The sequence below is a fragment of the Myxocyprinus asiaticus genome, chromosome 1, assembly GCF_019703515.2.
Source record: "Myxocyprinus asiaticus isolate MX2 ecotype Aquarium Trade chromosome 1, UBuf_Myxa_2, whole genome shotgun sequence".
In the NCBI taxonomy this organism is placed as follows: Eukaryota; Metazoa; Chordata; class Actinopteri; order Cypriniformes; family Catostomidae; genus Myxocyprinus; species Myxocyprinus asiaticus.
In genome coordinates this window covers 6,718,589-6,739,094 of record NC_059344.1, presented here as the reverse complement: position 1 = coordinate 6,739,094, position 20,506 = coordinate 6,718,589, and the positions used below count along the sequence as shown (strand labels likewise).

The 20,506-nt window shown below is 37.4% G+C and overlaps 1 protein-coding gene across 4 annotated transcripts in view; it reads left to right on the top strand.

Annotated features, from left to right (window-relative positions):
- The window catches only part of LOC127448761 (phosphofurin acidic cluster sorting protein 1-like), a 115,258-nt gene that overhangs the window by 75,057 nt on the left and 19,695 nt on the right, over positions 1-20,506 (top strand). For 3 of the 4 annotated variants that reach the window (XM_051711624.1, XM_051711618.1, XM_051711611.1), the window contains 5 exons: positions 1,362-1,455; positions 3,968-4,051; positions 4,206-4,327; positions 13,306-13,435; positions 16,611-16,715. In XM_051711624.1, the coding sequence (XP_051567584.1) occupies positions 1,362-1,455; positions 3,968-4,051; positions 4,206-4,327; positions 13,306-13,435; positions 16,611-16,715 (535 nt within the window). The remainder of the gene's footprint in view (positions 1-1,361; positions 1,456-3,967; positions 4,052-4,205; positions 4,328-13,305; positions 13,436-16,610; positions 16,716-20,506) is intronic. The other variant, XM_051711627.1, reaches the window with a different exon arrangement.

Sequence of the window (20,506 nt, the reverse complement as noted above, 5' to 3'; positions counted from 1 at the left end):
TACAGATCTGAAATGTAGGTGGTCGCTCTAACACATTTTAGCCCTCACAGATGTGCTTGTCCATAAATATTCAGTCTAATTTTCAGTTCACTATCCCCATTGTTTCATCAAATATCTCGGCCTCTGAGTGGACTATAAGCTCAATCTAGTTGTCATTAGAAAGCTGAGATCCCTCCCCATATAACATATATAATAAAATATATTTCTGATGAATTGTTTAACATGTTTTTCCTGCTGGATCACACATTTTTTTCTGGACATCTAAGATAAAACATTAGATTATTCACACAAGCAAGCTCACAGACAAGTAAAAAATCATTTTGTAGAAAACTGCCTAAGGTAAGAGCAGATATAAAGTTTTTAGCTTTTTGGGGTGGTTTGAGGTTGAGATGTTTGTATTTGATGTCTTACAGAAATCATATTTCACTTTGTGATTCTTTTGATAATCTTTTGAACTGTGGTATTAGGGCAACAAAATAAACTGTACAAATCCATTCCTGAGAATGAGCGCTGTAATTTGATATTTGACTTATCTATTTAAGTGTTATTTGAAAGACTTTTATATTCATTTGAATATTTCTACCACATTACCAGTAGGTGATGCTTATTTGCGATGCAGATATTTTCAAGCCTTATTTTGTTATTTCATGCAACATAAATGCAGAAATGATGGTTATCTATGAAAAGTTCAGATTCTAAGCTTTCAAACGATGCCACATATATCTGACTTATGTATCCGGGGACTTGAACATTTTAAGCAAAACTTTTCTCGCGATATAGCAACCCTTTTTGGAATTGAAGAGGTTAACAACCAAATACTTCTGTTTGCTTAAACCTCATAACCGTCCAATCAAAATGCACAGCCTTGATCATTGATAATGAACTCATGATCCAGTAGTTGTCTTGGTCAGTTGTCAAAGTTGTCTTTGCTGATAATCTTCACTGTTGTTTCTTCATTTTGGGTGAATCTTTAAGACAGGCCTTTACTTGCTGAAATATTTTCATGCCTTGAGTTCATCAGAGGACTGGAGGACTTTAAGTTTATTTTATCAGAAAATGTGTAATAAGTGTTAACTTTTTTATGACCTATGTTTTATTCATTTTTTTTGCAATTCCTGAAGGACAAAATCAAGTCACTTTCATTTATTTCTTGTTGAATATCCTGTTTCGCTCAGAAATGTGTCACATTATGGAAGTAAAATTGGTTGCAAATGCAGTTTTATGCTGACCTAAAGTTATGAACACAGAAATGGGATATAGTCAGCTTTGCCTGTGTGTTTTTACGCTTTAACTTTCTTTATATTATATTAATTTAGCAATCTCTTTCTCTCCCATTCCCTCCCTGACTGTGTTTCTCACAGACCATTCTTCGAGGGAATGTCTCAGTCGAGCTCTCAGACAGAAATCGGCAGCTTGAACAGTAAAGGAAGTCTGAGTAGAGACCCCTTCAGCCCTGTGAGTGTGTGTTTGCATGAGTATTTGTGGGAAGCTTAAAGCTGTAGTATGTAGTTTCTACGCTACTAGTATCTAGTAGAATTTAATTTTCAAGGCAGCCAGAGTAAGCTTAGGTTTTAGGCCTTGGTTTTATGTAAATGAAATTTCAGAATTTTAATACTTGCGTTATACGGTTAAGAACAAACGTTAACCGTTAACCAGAATGTTTAAAGACTATCAATAGAGTGTGCTTGCTGCCTTGCAAGCTGTATAATTAGTGATGCCAGCGGTGGTGTGAAAGCTTAAAAAACTTGCTGCTGTCCACTGACACATCCATTAACATTCAGCTCTGAGGTGTTAGAAGTGTTCAGTGAGTCAAAGCTTGCACTGAACTCTGCCAGGGCTCAATAGATTGTGGACCAGATCAGAAATTACATCACAACTAGCTCATTCATCAAAACCCTGCCCCATGTGCTCTTAGGGGCCGTTTACACTTCAAAGTTTTCAACTAAAAACGGAAAACTTTTTATGCGTTTTGGCTGTTCGTTTACAACGGCGTTTTCGGGACTGAAAACGCAAACTTTTGAAAACGGGTTTCAAAGTGCAAGTTTTTGAAAACGATACTGTTATCGTTTCCGTGTAAACATACAAAAACTCGAATTTGTGAAAACGATGACGTCATGCGCACGAGTATTACGTGTTATATAAAGAATGATGGATGGATAGGCATCAATTTGAGATTTATAATTATCAATATGAATACTGGTATCAGTGTAAATAACAATAATCAACAATTTATTCATTTGGAGTGTTTTGTATGGAGTGTGAACATTGTACAGTAGGCAGAACCTGTAATTTGAAAATCTTGAAATTAATATATGGATTCAGATGGGGAAAATGTATTTGTATTTTAAATATTTATTTACTTAATTTTATCTGATGTAGCTTTATCTTGCAATTCATTCATCCACCGCTTATGTATATAGCCTATAGACAGAGATGTGATGCTATGTACAGTATTCAATGATATGCTTAGAATATGAAAACATGAGGCAGTGAAAATGCATGTTAGATCCAGTGTACACAAGACCTCTCTCTCCGTCAGAAGATATCCATATATCAGAGTTCTGTCTGATATCCAAAACCAGTCAACATCAACAGCTTGTTATGTTAACTTACTCTCCTACCAGCCCAAGAGTCAGCAGGGGGAATACAGAAGGCAGGAGACGAAGTGATGGTAAAAATGAGCAGAGTTTATTGAATAATCTTGAGAGTTTAGTCTATAGGCATGCGCACGAGTACTTGAAAACAACTCGCAAGAGATTCAAAACTACAATGGCGGACTACAGGACTGTGTTTGTGCTGCTCAAGATTTTGAGTTTATTGACGCTTCTCCAGCAAAGTAATTGTAGTAATAAAGCAACCTCATCGTCCATCCAGACAAAATTGCTCGATACTTTCGCCATCTTCATTGTTTGTATTCACCGCTCTGTGGAAGAATGCTTATGTGCGCAGGCGTGTAGTGTTTCTTTACAAAGTGACAGCGCCAACTACTGGCCTGGCATGCATAATACAGCATTTAAGTCGTTTTCGTGGATCCGTGTGAACGGGGACCGTTTTGACAACGTTATCGTCTGTACGCGAAACTTTCTGTTTTTAGTACATTGTTGTCGTGTAAACGTACCCTTAGTGTCTAGGGTACAAATTAAATGGGCAAGTAGCTTAGTGATGTATCTGTTCTCTTTTTTTTTTTTTTTTTTTTTTGTACATGTGTGAGGTGAGCATTGATAATTCAATATATCAGCCAGGCTGATAAATCCGATATTGACCATTTTGAGATTATGGGCATTGGCCAATAACTCTGCCTGCTTGGTCATTTAATAAGATTTCTCTCTCCTTTGTGTCAGTTAGGAAAAACTGCCTAGTCAATTGGTAATATACAGTCTCTTTTTTTTCTGAATATTTGAAGTGAGTTTGGAGTAAATACGGTTTAATTTTTAAATAGCGATAGACCAATATATCGGTTTTACCGATTAATCTGTGCCGATAGTTGCATTTTGGAACTAAGACTAAGTTTTTTTTAAATTTTGTATTATTCTATAAATCAATTTTTAAAAAGTATCGGCCGATTAATTGATTATCTGTCTTTTCCACCACTTTAATTATCGGTATTGGCAAAATCCGCTATCAGTCGACCTCTAATTTTTTGTTTTGTTTTGTGAGTTCAAAATATTTAATTTAAAACGATCGTGAGTTTATGCCAGCTTGAGTTCATACTCATTAAAGCATCTTGCACAATTCATGAAATTCATGTGCATTTGTCAATTTTTACTCTTAATTGTTGTGCTGGTAATATATTTGTAATTTTCAAATTAGAAGAAAGGCTAAATAGAATTTTCACTAGTGGTCTCAGACTTTTGGATCCCACCATTATTTTGGCCATCAGCCACTCTGCTTCTTAAATCCATATGGATGATCATTAGTGGTGAGTGTTTAGTTGATTTAAGTGAATGTAATTCCCTTGTGTGTCCAGCAGGGGGAGCAGCCACCATCAAATAAACTCAAACACTCTCCTAGCAGCAACCTGGAGGAGCCGCTGTCTGAGAATGACACACTGGTGAGACACTGACCCACATATTTTACACACACACAAACACACACACACAATGTGTCTCTCACCCTGTTCTAAGCTCATGAACACAGAGATTATTATTATTTGTTTTGTAATGCTCTTTTGGGTTTAATGTGTGTGTGTGTGTGTGTATTTGTAGGAGCTGAATGACCAGGAGTTGTTTAGTGAAGTCGGTCCCTGTATAATGGTGTCTGTGGCTGAGAAACCCCGAACACCATTAAAAACAAGCAAGAGCGAGATACAGTCCATGCCGTCACCCAGGTCAGAGCACACACACGCATATACCCAACTATCTAAATGGGGACCTTATGCTATATACCATTCAAAGATGAATGTGGGAAGTTCCTGCTATATCCACAGTTTACTCAAGCAACCACTGGGCGGCGCCATGATGATTGTAATGATTGGTTTTAAGACGCGAGGTAAAACTAACCGAAATGAGTTATCCAAATGGATAACAACAACCATTTAAGTGTTATTTGGAGTAAAAAGGAATTTCAGGCTCAACTTGTGCAGTTGTTGGTGGTCGTAACAACTTAAAGTAGTTAATGGAAACATAATAAACAATTTGATTAAAAAAAAAAATCTGACTTTCTATAGCTTGCATTCTTAGTTCCGCTGTCTCCATATGAGGACATAAATTTTTTAGGAAAACTATTTGCTCTACAAATAAAAAAGGGAAATGAAAAACGCACACAGCAGTCACGCTCGGGCCTCAGGAGGATACACCTTAAGCGTGGATGGAGAGAGTCATGCATCCAAATGCTCTTGAAAACTTAAAGTATCATCTTCACAGGGCAACGCGCTGGGTCCTCACCTTGGGAGGAGCACCAGTCAGCAAAAAGGTGGCACTTCATCAGGGCTCTAGCCTGTAGTATGGTGTCGAGCACTGGCTGTCGAGCACTGAGTGTCTGACTTGTCCCGTTCAGGGGCCAGACTTGAATTCTTCAAAGCTCTGTCAGGGGATGCTAGGTCATGCCTCGAGCTTCCGAGAGCAGATCCCTCCTCAAGGGTATTTCCCATGGGGGAGCATCTAACAGCTCTACCAGCTACGAAAACCAAGGGTAGCTGGGCCACTCCGGTGCAAAGCACAGTTTACTTCTTCCCGAAACCTTGCACATCACTTGGTGTAACGAGTGGACCGAAGGAGATGTATACTTGCATTTCGCTGGCCATTTGTGAGCTAGGGCGTCTAAGCCCAGCAGAGCTTGAGTCATGGAGAACCAGAAGCGACAATGCATTGTATATGGGGAGGCAAACAGGTCCACCTCAGCTTCCCCAGATACTTCCCAAATCCTCTGAACTGTTTGAGGATGAAGTCTCCATTCCCCCCAGTCTGATTCCCTGACGCTAGAGCAAGTCTGCCCTGCAGTTCAGGTGACTGGGGATGTTCGTCGCATGCAAAGCCGTAACCATGAACACTGGGGGGACCAAACCATTTTGGGGGTGGGGGTCACGGGTGTAATGAGCCTCTTAATTCCTTCAAAATATTTAAGGCACTGAATGCAATAATTTTCTGAATAAAGGCTATAAATGCAATAAAAGCCCAAAATTTGATCATTTTTGGTTTTAAAGATACATGTTTTTTTTAAGTTCACACAATACAAGCAAACACTGTCTCTGCATCGCTAGCAATTTGCTTGTTTCAGTCATCTTTTCTTTCTTATTTTGTGCTGTCCCAAAGAAAAGACGAGTATAATTTGAACAACATTTCAATCATAAAACAGTGCAAATATTGCATGTTTAGTTAGATCCTTACATCTTACATGACACTAACACTTTTCAAATTAACTACTTGCTGATGCTTGGCGCTGGAATAATCCACGAGGTTCCCACTATAGCTTCTTAAGTCCCATGACTGGTTGAAATGACATTGACAAGCGGTGTTAGACTATTGAGCATGCTAAAAAGTTTACTTTTTTTAACCCGTTATGTTATTCTCGCAACAACTTAGTGACAATTACACAGAAGTGCATAATGGACTGTAGTGAGGGGAGTGCACTCGTCCCCCTTAATGTATATTGTGGTTACAGCCCTGGTCTCATGTATCGCTTGGAGATGACACTCACTCCAAAGAATACAACAAGCAAGAGCCTACATCAGACGCAATCGCACTCCCCCCTTGGCGATTTATGTACGCCACAATGACTGTGTTTAATTTATGTTGTAGAAGTATCTTCATATAATGTTGACCACAGACCTTATTTTACTCATTCAAAACCACCATAATAAAACCCCATAGGAAAATCCAAAAAGAACCCACTGCTGAAAAAAACGAATGGTCTTCCAGGTTTTTGGACTACAACCTGAACAGCTCTATTTCTGTTTGATTTGCTTGTTATGGATAATATTCATTACGAGGGAGAAGATATATGCGGATCGCGATGTCAGAGCATTCACCTGCCCCGGTGTTCAGTCTATCAGTGCAGCACAACAATCACCAAATGAAGCAGCAAAACTGTCCACAAGTTGTAATGCAAGTAGGAAAAGCTGTAATATCTGCTTGTTTAGGGTGACAGTACATCCTTACGTTTTTCCTGTGCTTGTTTCTTTACTTTATTGCATAAGAATGAATATGGTATAATTTCTCCCCTTATTCCAACCTTGAACGTCTCCCACAATAATGATGGTGATATTTAATCTGTTTTATTCGCTAAAAGAAAGCTATCTGTCAGCAGTTGGTAAACCATACAACAAATAAAAAAAAAAAAACCTGCACTTTCTAGATTTGCCCTCTGAACAAAGACAAACCACAGCTCCCCATTGTCACATGACTCCTGATTGTTCAAGTCCATGTCTTTGCATACCTTATCCCCAGGGCTCCCAGCATGGTTGGTTAAATAAGTAAATCAAGGCATACAATATGAAATTAGGTATACATACATAAGTAGCAAAATGGACCACGAGCATAAGCACTTAAATGGACTGCAGTGGCATAAACATTCAAACAGTGCAGAGCAAAACCTTTATAAACTATTCAACAATAATGTAGCTCTCCTTCTCTTGGACACTGAATAAATTGGTATCCAACATAATTTTTTTAACAAAGTGCTTGACATTAACTTAACATTAAACCACCTCGAACCAGGAAAATTCTCAGCAATCTATTTAAACAGGGCATATCAATTGTGTCAGGACAAATAACAGCACATAAAAAACAATATGACAAAGTGTAAACAACAGTTATGCCAGGACAAGTGCTCCTACATACTATAGACCATGGCTCTTCTGTAATTCACATAATTGTTTTCCGACCACACCAAAGATTTATTCACGTGAAGCAACCCGTCGATCATTAACTGCTGAGCTTCGTCAGGCGTACTGAAGAGTAATGTTTCATCTTCAAAGTGAACGCGTAATCGTGCTGGATGGAGCAACTGGAAACATATATATTTACAAATGTGGTTGTAGTTTGGCCTTTCTCGCTGTCCTCTGGATCCTGAGATTTGCTTTCCGAGATTGGTTCTCCAAGTCCTTGACTCGATCTAAGAGTGTTGCATTTTGTTCTTTCAGAGTTTTGATAGTTGTTACGGCGGCAGTCAGTGCGTTGAAATTATCGCCCACCAGCGATTCTGTTGCACACAAGCGGGCCTGAAAACCAGTGACTGTCTCTGTTAACACATTTACGGACGCTTGAAGCTGGGCCAAATAAGGGAAGAGATATCTTCTTTCAGCGAAATTCGTTGTTTTGTCAGCTCTGTTATTAGTTGGTTCATAGAGACACCGTCAGACTTTTCCGCTCTTGCCATTGTGGCTTATATGCTAGCTATGCTAGTTCGCGTTGTTAGAGGAGCATTTGCTACTTGTTGGGCCTCATGTGTTCAGATAGAAGACAAAGGCAGGCCTAACAGTCATAAAAACATAACTCAAGCCCCCACCTTCTAAGTCGTAAATTTTACTGATAAAAATCACACCAAAATCAAACAAAGGGAGTCCAAAACAGACTACAGATCCATGAAGCCTTGCCCTCTAAAGGATCGAGCTCTCAACTCCTATTGGATGAGGCACATGACAGAACGTCCCTCAAACATGACATCATCAGGACTTCAAATAATTCTAAAATGCTTCCAGAGTTGCTTCCAGCGACTTAGTTCACCGAATACGGACGTAGCTTTTTGCTGCTCTCCGGTGCAACCTCGTGGCTTAAGGAAGTAATGTCCGACTTGAAACTGTAGCCATACAATCTCCATCTCGCTCAGCCGAACACTCTAACGGATCCGAAGGAGACCGCCGAGCAATTCGCATCTTCATCCGCTGGCCTACAGAAGTGAAGAGATTAAAGATTTCTCTTCCATCTTCAATCAAGTCGGCATTTCTGAGTTTTCCGCCAGCCCGCCGAGAATCAACAGCTGTACCGCCCGCCGACAGCGCGAGGAAACGGCCTCCCGTCATCACACGAGCCTCAAGGAACCGGGTCAGAGTTAAAGGACGGAGGAAAACACATTCTACCTGTGTCCTCATGCGATTCAAGTAAGAGGTTTACGTCTGGGCAGAGATAGAATATTATAGCGTGTTATTCTTGTGTTTCAAGGTTTTTGCTTGTACAGTTTACGAACCGCCATGTCCGCTCATTATTAACACTCAGGGTATTAATTATCACAAATTTGTTTTGCTGTATTGTGGTCCAACCAAATTGGATTGTTGTGCATTTTCGCCTTCGCGGGTGAGACAGAAACTGAGTTCATTCATTAGAGTCAAATAACGCAGGACTTTTACGAGCCCCGCTCGTAAAACCGCGTCTCTGAGTGATGAACACAGCTGCTTTATCTCCAGCTATCGCGAAATCAGCTTTCGGGCTGTCACTTAATAATCTCTTTCTCTCTCTCTCTCTCACTAACCATACTGACACACACACACACACACACACACACACACACACACACTGTCACACACACCTTCTGTGTTATAGGATTATTTTTATTTCCATATCTAATCATATCACTGTTTAGTTTGTAGTTGTATGTCGGAAGTTTATTGACTGCATTGTATTAATTATTAATTGATATTACTGTATAAATAAACTTTTGTTTATATTACAAAGAGAAGTGTTTTGGTTTGTTTTGCATACGCCTGTGTCATGCTGACGGGATGTCAGTGCTCGGATTCAAACCTTCATTCATTGGGTTTTTTTTTCCCGAAAATCGATATTCTTCGGATGCCGATTTTCCTAAGAAAACAATCTAATATTGAGACTGTTTTAATATTCGGTTATTAGTCCCTGATTTAAGGGTGGTGCCCCGTCAATGTTAATCCTTATTAATATTCTATTGATTTTTGATAATTGATAATTACCTTTGATTGAATTTGAATGATCAATAAGCTAGTGTTAATTTTAATTAATGTTTCATCGACGTTAACAATTAACGATTATCTTTGATAAATGTTGATTTAAAGGATTAAAAAAAGCTAACATTGATTCTCATCAATGTTCTATTGATTTTAATAATTAATAATGATCTTTGATAATTATTAATTATTGCTAATAACCAAACTTGCTCCTAAACGTAGCAAACTACATTTACTGGAGCCCCATATGAGGTTTTAATGAGTTAGATCCAAATAATTAATTTAAATATTGATTAATAACTACAGAAATAATTATTAATTATTTCTGATAGTAACACTGATCTAAACAACCAGTAAAGCCCTACATACTGATATGTTCTTGCTCATCCTGCTGTCATTAGAAGTGCGACAAACTCCACTACAATACTTATAAGAACGACTTAGATGCCTTAAATGACACTTTAAAGTGTATATTATAAGAATATGTCAGGAGCTCTGCTTTCTTGCATCCTAACCCTGCATCGCCAAACCGGAAGTCTCGCATGAACTATTGTAAAAGAGTGATTTAGAGATTTTTTTCAGGCCTGTAGCTTGCTTGATTTTCTTCATGGTTTAGTTTGCTTTCAAAACAGTCCAAAACTGTACATTTTCCGTTGTGGTTATTTTTATCCTTCATTGGTTGCTTTTGCATTATTTCTGCATTGAAAAGTACCTGCTCTCACGGTCATGGAGCTCTCTCTCTCCCACTCGCGCACGCACACAATCACACACAGACAGAGTGAAGCCATGTTTATATCTGTGTCTGTTCTGCCGCCATCCAAAAGAGAGAAGCGATCGTGTAAATCGACCTTTATAACATAGCCGCCAAAAGGTAACGTTTTGATGATGAATTACAGTGATAAGCTGACCTACAGAGTTCTTCTCTGTCCAGATGATCTCGGACCGATTGTTTTGCTGTGGATCCGAGTGCGATTGCCGTGTTCATCTATTCTATGCCTATACGATCTGAACCAAGGGAGAAAAACGCACAAGGTTCCGAAACAAATGCTCCAAATGAGCCAGGTGTATGATTCATGGAATAACATACCATGTGAAAGTGCTTGATTGTGTTTTTATCCCCAAGAGGCTTGCCATAGAATGTGTATTTCCATATGCAGCTTTCAGAAGGAAATTACAGTATGTTCAATAAAAACAGACTGTTGTGGCTCTGCATTCTGATGTCATTTTAGTGTAGGAGAAAAGAGCATGAAAAACACTTGGTGACAGAATCACTATGGATTAAAATAAGCATTTGTGATGGTTTACAGCTGAGTGTGATCAGAGATGAAAATGTTCAGATCAGCTTGACGTCATATCAGTTCTTCTTTAAAAGAAGAAACTCATTGGTCACTTGAAGAGAACACAAGAGCCCATCCTGGCAACAGAATTATTTTTTTCAAGCATGCTTGATGTGCTTTTTCAGTTTTTGAAGCCATTAAATAAGCAGGGAGACCAGACGGTCAAGTTATTAACGACCTCCCACTGAGAGACACTAATGCGCGCTTCATCGCTGACCTACTGGCTGGTGATTATTTTAATGAAGCTTACTCCTGAAAATCACAGGAATATCGACTAGTGATAAGATTTGAGGAAAAAATTAGTTTTTCATTGCAGTGTGAACAAAGCCACAGAGACAAGCAACAACTTTTTAAAAAGTACAAATTCCATGTATTAACAAATACATACATACATACATACATACATACATACATACACACACACATATATATATATATATATATATATATATATATATATATATATATATATATATATATATATATATATATATATATATATATATAAAACACAAACAGTACTGTGCAAAAGCTTTAGGCACTTGTGAAAAATGTTGCATAGTGAGGATGTCTTCAAAAATAATCAGAATCAGAATGAGCTTTATTGCCAAGTATGCTTACACATACAAGGAATTTGTCTTGGTGACAAGAGCTTCCAGTACACAACAATACAAAACAGCAACAAGACTTTTAAAAAATAATTAAAAATTGAATAAAAAATAAATATATATTGAAAAGAAAAAAGTATATATAGAATGCACAATAGACAATATATATAGATGCTTAAATGTTTGAAACAAGTTTTGTAGACAAAAATATAATTGTGCCAACATATTAATTTATTTAATTACAAAACAAAAATTTTATTTAAAAAAAAAAAAAAGGTTTTGAAATGGATGACTTGGACCGAATAATAAAGAAAAGCAGCCAATAACTGCCCAGCATATAGATGAGAACTCCTTCAATACTGTTTAAAAAGCATCCCAGGGTGATACCTCAAGAAGGTGGTTGAGAAAATGTCAAGAGTACATTTCTGCAAAATCTAGGCAAAGTGTGGCCACTTTGAAGATGCTAAAATATAACACAGTTTTGATTTATTTTGGATTTTTTTTTTTTTTTGTCACAACATAATTCCCATATTTCCATTTCTATTATTCCATAGTTGTGATGACTTTACTATTATTCTAAAATGTGAAAAAACAAAAAAAACAAAATAAAGAATAAGTGACCCTAAACTTTTGAACGGTAGAGTATATATACATATATACATATATTATATATATATATATCTATATATATATATATATATATACATACACACATACACATATGTAGTGCAAATCTAAATACAAATCGGTTATGTACAGTGCAAGGGAATGTAATGGCAAAAGAGGTTGGATGTGTTGGATAATATAAAAGACTAAGCTGTGTATTGCACATTAATTATTGCTCAATGGAGCAGTTTTAAGTGTTCATGAGATGGATATCCTGAGGGAAAAAACTGTTCCTGTGCCTGACGGTTCTGGTGCTCAGAGCTCTGAAGCGCCGGCCAGAAGGCAACAGTTCAAAAAGGTAGTATATAATAATGCCATAAATAGTTTTCATTCATCAATTATTGTCATACAAAGTCCAGGAAAAATAAAACAAGGTAAATCAATATTTGGTGTGACAAACTTTGCCTTCAAAACAGCACCAATTCTCCTAGGTTCACCTGGACACAGTTTTTCTTGATAGTTGGCAGACAGGATGTTCCAAGCTTCTTGGAGAACTTGCCACAGTTCTTCTATCAATGCTGGCTGTTTCGATGTTGAGATCCGGGCTCTGTGGGGGCCATACCATCTGTTGTAGTGCTCCTTGTTCTTCTATTCAATTTTATTTGCAAAGGGAAAGTTGGAATCTAAATTGTATATTTCCTACTGATAAACTAAAAGCAGAATAGATAATATAACCGTTTTAAGACAAATGTTTTGTGGAAAATATAATGCGCCTAAGACTTCTGCACAGTAGTATATACTGTGTGTGTATGTATATATTGTGTGATCTGAGCTAAAGTAGCACAAATTATGATATGATTGTTGTCAGATTTTACTGCTGATTTGAAATATTTTATTTGATCGTGATCTTGACCAACTGTTTTGGAGATTTCAATCTTTCACCATTTAAGTAGATAGGAGTGGGGAAGTGCCACACACATTTCACCAAAAAATGGACGGGCAAGGAGGAGGCGGGAACCAGCTGAACAGTAAATATAAAGTTTAATGGTAAACTTAAACCAACATAAACAAAGGTGCAGCACGGCCGCATGCGTCTCTCTCTTTCGAACTGGCGTCTCCGGCCGCCCCTTTATCTCTCTCTCCTGTTGATCAACTGATTCAGCGCCCATGCCCTCCTCCTCGTCACAAATCACTATAGAATTCAGCAATATTCACTTTATTTATGATTTTATTTTTCAGTTTGAGATTCCCCATAAGGAGATTTTATCAGATTTTGCTAACTTCTGGAGACATTTTTTGTAAATTTGTACCCAAAGTATAGTTTGCAAAGGATGGAACTCTTAAAGTCAGGAAACACATGTTTGGACATGCATCGATGGAGTGTGTGTGTTTGTGTGTGTAGGTTGGACGGAGGACACACACCCCGGAAGCGTAGCACTCCTGTGAAGGATCGACAGCTCTGTAAACCGCTGAGTGAACGAACCAACAGCTCAGATAGTGAGAGATCACCTGAGCTTGGCCACAGCACACAGGTGAGATCCTGGCAAAATCTGATCATTGGGTGGGTCATTTGAGGCAAATAAAACAGTTTGCAGCAAATAGTTGCCAGATGTTTGCAGCTCTGGTGAATATGCATCACAAAGGGCTGTTTTTCACAACTGTTTGCACAGTATTCTATGGCATACATGCAAATATCTGCCACTGCTGTCAAACAGTTTTGGCAAACCTGTGTCAACAAAGGACTCCATTATTTCTGTTCTGATTTTTAGACTCTTTGACATAAGAGAGATGGTGACTACCATTGCGAAATTTTGTCGTGATAATGAAATTTGGCTGTTTAAGTGCTTGTCAAGATTATGATGATTAATTGTCATACATATTGTCACAATAAAAAGCACATAATAGGAATATAGTCTTTGTCAACTTTACATTTACACTGTTTTTGTTATTATATTTTATTATATCATATATTGTATTATATTATATTATATTTTTGCAGTAGTAATATTTTCTGTCCTAAATGTTTACATTTTATTTTAATGATACCAGAGTATTATGGGGTGGGTAGAAATATAGATTTTTCAATGCATCGTGATCTTCATTTGAACAATCTCATTATCGATTCTTAAATCCCAAGATTAATCTTTTACTCTTATGTGCAACCCTCTACTACAGTGAGGAAATCACTCTCATTTGCAGCCAAATTTCATGCTATGTGACTAAAATGTATTTATTTATTATTTATTTTAGGCTGGTAAATGTTCATATATATTTTTATTTTTATTAAATACAATTTTTATTTACCAGTTTTCATTTTTAAAAAGCTAAAATATGACCAAAATTATGAAAAAGTAATAAAATATAATTAGTAAAATTTATATTTTCATAATGTACCTAGTTAGAAGGTCCCCTGTATAATTAATAGCATTAGCTGGGAGAGAATTACTTTCATATGTAAGTAAAAGGGACATTACAACTGAAATGTACCCACATGAATTGGATCAAATCGAAATCGTAATTTAATCTCACCCACCCTGTCACACAAACGCACACGAGCACACACACACAAATACACGTACACGCACACAGACACACAAACTTACGTGCACACACTGACACATACCTACATACAAACAAACACACGCATATGCACACACACATAGAGACTCGAGTCGCGACCAACAAACAGAGCCTTGATATAAAAAGCATTCCCACGAATTGATCAATACAACAGTTTCTATATTATCAGAAATAACTTTTAATATCAATGAAAAGCACCCCCCTCTCTCGCGCTCGCACACATGGACACACACACATACTGTACACACACGCATACTCGCGAGCTGGAACGCTTATCAACGTACCCCCGTGACTTAATAAAACAGTTGTGTAGCAACACTGTACATACAAGAATTTCTGCTGAGAAGTATAGGCTACTTACACTTACATCTTGCTTTTTGAAGCGATGTAGCTGCTGACGAGAGCCGCAACAAACAAACAGTTATAATTCCAGACGTGATCTCTGTTGTTTTTTCTTTCTTTCTTTCTCTCTCTCTCTCTTGCACGCACGCACGCACGCACAAATAATACCTTGTTGCTTCAATAAGTGCTGGAATGCAGCTTAAGCACTGCCGTTGCTAGTTCTAAAATGACGTTTTTGAACTAGCAACAAAGGCTTGAGCTTTATCAAAGCTAGATGCTGAATCCAGCGGAAGAAAGTAGTTCCTCTCACAAGAGCGTTTTAGGGACAAAATCAGGAAATGTCTTGAGATAAAACCCAAAATGATGTCTTAAGGAGTAACCATGGTATAAGCTGAATTATTGACTCCGCCCATTGAATTATTGAAAAATAATTACCACCTTGGGTGTGCATTATTTTTCAATAATTCAGCGGTCCGTCGTCAGTTATTCCTTACATATTATATTACTTTATATATGGGAACAGCTTTAGCATCAAGGCTTATCACAGCTGAGAGACGCATCCGATGGAGTAATCACACATACTCGGGGCACTTACCTAATACCGGAGTTTCCGTGTTGGGAAATGTAAATATTCAACATGACAGAGGAGAATACGCACCGGCCACCGCGAAATACTCGGAGGGGGACCCACTGCTCGGACGGTTATTTTTACAGAGTAAATAGGATGTATTTTAGCAAAATTCCATCATCTTCAGCAAGCTAACACTATACTACAGCTATACTAAAGTTAAACAGCTATAGCTTTACTGTTCATCACTGCTTGGGAGTCGCGACACACAGGTAATCACACATGCTTAATCGCTCTCTCTCTCTCAAACACACATCCTTGTTTCTCCAATAACTTGTTAGAAACAGCCCAAGCCATCGTTTCTAGTCCTAAAGTGACGTTTTCGATTTAGTAATGGAGGTTTTTGCGCATCTTTTGAACTGCGTGTCATTAAAACTGCGTGTAATAAACCCGCAACGAAGAACATTTGTCATTATGCAAGCGATAATTTAAAGTGAAACCGGAGCACTTTGTGTCCACTATTAAAATCCTCACTCATATTTTCCGTGGGAATTTGGCACGAACATCTACAGATGGTGTGCACTGCTCACATAATGAAATTATACAAGAAAATGAGACACAATGAGTTAATGGCATTTGTATTTTCCCTTAAAGTTCCCTTATTTGGGAGTAAATGTGCAAAAATAGATAGTAAAAATAGAATCTGAAGTGCACAATAATCATGATTGTCTCAAATAATCGCGGTTGGATTAAATATTTGTGATCACGACCTGGCCTAGGGTAAACAGAGTTGCTTTATGTTTGTCCTTGATGGCCTCTGCAGCCACTGTCTTCTAGAGAAATGTTTTATGCAACACAGTGATGGTGAGATGTCTAGCTTTTTGTTATGATTTGTTACACGCATTTCTGTCCACCTCAAAATGTGATGAGTTGTCTGACCACTTTTACACCGTTTTATAGAACTCTACTCCACCAACATCCTAAGATGAATACCATTTATTAAAACAATTCATTAATAAATTAATAAACTAAATATCAAAGGTAGTTCTTCAAGGATTCTCTGTGATTTTCTGCTCTCTCTTGCGCTCTCTGTGGTTTAAATAAGGAATGTTAATGTGCTGTTTCAACATGTTCTGCAGAGTCACTTTGAATTATTAATGTTTGGCTGACTCATCCCAATGTAACCTTTCCCTTTGTGTGTGTGTGTGTGTGTGCAGGTGCTCAGGAAGGCTGTATTTGATCAGTTAAATCAGATTCTGTTATCTGATGCGGTTCTTCCTGAAAGTCTCATTCTGATCAATGGCACAGACTGGCAAGGACAGGTACAAGAGTGTGTGTGTGTGTGTGTGTGTGTGTGTGTGTGTGTGTGTGTGTTTAATATAGCATTAAAGGGACATTTCATCTAAAAATGAAAATTCTGTCATTTACTTACCCTTGGAAAAGATGTAAGGTCGAATGACAAACATAGACACCACATATACAGTAATTGTAATTACAAATATAGCTGCAGTTAGCAATGATCAGGGCCAAGCCCCGCTGGCATTCACTAAGCACGATGCAAAAAGCTCTTGTACAACAGAGGCACAACAGTAAGACTCAATCACAAGAACACCCAATCTTTAAACCGTAGTCCAGAGCTTTAACCACTACACCACACAATTGACAAGTCTAAATGATGCCAAAGAGACATTCTGGGTTGCTGGGACAAAATTATTGCTGAGAAAATGTTGTCATAGTTAAGTAGAATTTGAATTGAAGCATTTAATAATGCAGTGAAGTACGGCCTATGTTGTGGTAAGCCCAATGTGAAGACTTAAAGGTCAACAGATGTAAAATTTTTAAAACCGCCCTTTGCTGGACTCAAACACCCATCCTTTGGAACTGTAGTCTAGAGCTTTAACCACTGCGCAACACTATCGAAAAGTCTAGATTATGCCAAAGAGACATACCAAGCTCAGAGTCAGTACACACACACAAAAAAAAAAAAAACATTAATTCTTTCCGCCATTGTCTGAAGACTTAGGATAAGGAAGCAATGATACATACAAAGTTTTGTTTAAATTAACTAAGCATTTTGTCCAATATGTGGTACTGTCTTTAAACTGCTCAAGTACGCTCAGGAAATGATGTTGATGACACATAATTGCACTTTAAAACTATTATAATGTTCTGAAGGCAGTGATCTGAACTTGAAACGATTTTTAAAAACTGAAGCCAGCCCCCCACTTAGCCCCACATTTCAACAGCAGCTAAAAAAAAGGTCACAGTCACTTGGAGAGAGTTCAGATAAACAGGGTTCGTACAAGGAGCTTGAAGTACTTGAAGTACCTGAATTTAGCTTAAATTTGCTTAAAAAGCTCTTGAATTATAGAAAATCTCAAAATACTTTGCTTAAATCATTTAATAAATGAAATGTATTTATTTATTTTGGGAAAAACATGATGACAGACCACTAGACCACTGCTGAAGCAGGCAGTGCATAGACGGCGCTTTCATGTGGCACCTGTTACTTTTGGCAGCGCTGTTCAGAATGGGCCAATCACAATCAAGTGTTACTGGAGGATTTAAAAAATATATATTTTATAGATATTGCTGTTGTGGATTTAACAAGTATGAATCCTTGCAACTATCAGTTTTATTTACAATTCACTCTCCACAATTATATGAGATGTAAAACCTTTTGAATGATTTGAATGCAGATCAGTGGAGGATTCAGTTTTGTGAGCTATCTAGCGCCCCCTGCTGTAAAGAAAGCTTTGTGTTCACAAAATATGTTATTTCTGACAACATTTGGGTCAATATCAAAATATGTTGATAAACATGTCCCTTGACTTTTTTAGTCATGAAATAGTGAAGAAAAAAAAAAAAACATTTTTATAACCTAACCTTTAATGATATGAAATGGCTTGACTCTGTTTTGCAAATTTTTCAGAAAATATATTTGAAATTGTTAATTGCCTGAAAAAATCCTTGTTCCCTTCATCTGGTACACCACTTCTATGACATGTAAAGTTATTTGTGTATTTATTTTGTACTTATTTTTAATAAAAGCATTAGTGCAAAAAAGCAAAACAAAATTATTATTATTTTTAATTTAAAAAGAATGTTTGTCCCTTGATTTCATGTTATTGGTTTTGTCAATGTTAAAACCTTTTTTTAATTTTCTTTTTTTTTTATGTTTAAAATTTTTTTTAAATACAAAAAGTTGTAGAAAATAATTAAGGTTTAAGTTCAGTGGCTGCTTACATATGTATATAGTGATTTTTCCCAGCATGTTAAAAAGTTATTCACATTTTAACTAATATTTTCACACAAAAATATTTGGTGTTGTACCCCATTTAACCCTCATTAGTGTTAACTTAGTGTTAACTTGCTTAATTTGTGAAACAAAATTAAATAATAAAAGAACAACAGCCAAGTTGTCCTTTATGAATAAAAATTCATGTCAGCATGTTACAAAATGTTTACCCTCAGCGTTTATAGGTAAAAAATTAACTAAATGGAAAATGTCAATATTTTGTAAGTTGGAAAGTCAAACTTTGTTGAGAATTACCCATTTGTAATTTCGGTAAGTTCTTCATATAAACCTGTTGTGTGACTTTAGGGGTGTGATTGCTCTGTTAGTGCGGATCATTTGAACAAGTGTGAACGCTGCCATCCGAACCTTGGTGCGCACCAAACAAGCGGACCGAAACCGCATGAATAGTGGGGTCTCGGTCCGCTTCCAAACAAACTCTGGTGCGGTTCAATTGATATATGAATGCAACATGGACCAAAGACGTCTAAACGGACCAAAAATAGGAATTAATTTGCCCTCAAGTTAATACTGACCTCAAGCATACCTGGTTCTTCTCATCATAGGAGCTATGTTGCCCATTACAGTTCGGTACAGGTGTCAGAACAGCCATCAGCTGTCCTTGCAGCATATCTTCGTTTGTGTGTGCAACGGAGGAATTCCTGGCACTGTTTTGACTCCTTTACACATTTTATTAGCTCTTCGTTTGTTCTCAGCTGGTAAAAATACCACCATATATAAATAGCACATTTTGCCCAGCATTGTTTTGGATGTTCGGAAAGTTCCGTCGCAAAATATATGTCATAAAAGCTGTCCAATCAGGTTATGAATTTTTCCTGATGCCTTTTGTGTTGTATCGTTAGGTTCAGTGTTAAAAATGCCAGTGTGAACGCTAAGCGAACCAGGACTATATGTATCATTTTCTTTTTTGGTCCGGACCAAAAGAACCGAACTACAAGTGTGAACACACCCTAGAAAACATGGAACACAGCACATGAGTCATATGGACTACTGTTTATGGACCCAGTTATTCACTTTTGTTGGAAAGCGAAGTGCGTTTTAAGGGAGCACACTACAATTGCACATCCGTTTCGTCATGGATGAACCAAGAATTGTTACTGTGAGAATATGTAGTTAAAGATGTTCATTGCTGTACTTGTAATAAGTGGTGTTTTATAAAAATAAATTAACTGAATGGTTAAAATATTTTTATTTAAAATTAACCAAAATAATTAGTTTTAATGACATCTCGAGCATAGTCCTTGAAAACAAATAAAAATGTGCTTGAAAATCCTTGAATTTAACTTTGAAGCATCTGTACAAACCCTGGATAAAGGATCCAACTCACCAACATTCAGCCAAGTCTCTGTCACAAATAAGAAATCCAGTTTATTTGATATGAAGTCATTTAAGACAACCGGTTTATTGGAAAGAGATCATGCGGTTACCAAAACTCTAGGAATTTCCAGCTTGTAGCGAAAAATGGTGCTTTTAAATGGCTTGGAGTATTCCAGAGATCAAAGATTTCGGAAATTGGCACCTATTCTGATGATTTGCGGTATCACTGGAGTGCACATAGAGAAAGTCAAATTAGGCAGAACGGGCAAGAGACAGTTGTATTGGGGATCCAGGAAACACTGAGGGATGCTGTATTTTTGCCAGCCATCATCTCCACGAAGATCACTAAACGCAGACCCGACAATCACCATAGACATGTCCAGAGATCTCTTAATCCTAACCTGGATGGCACTTCTTACAATGGAGAGTGCAGGCGGGCAAACAGCACAAACTCACGAGAAAATGTGAAGAAAAGCGGGT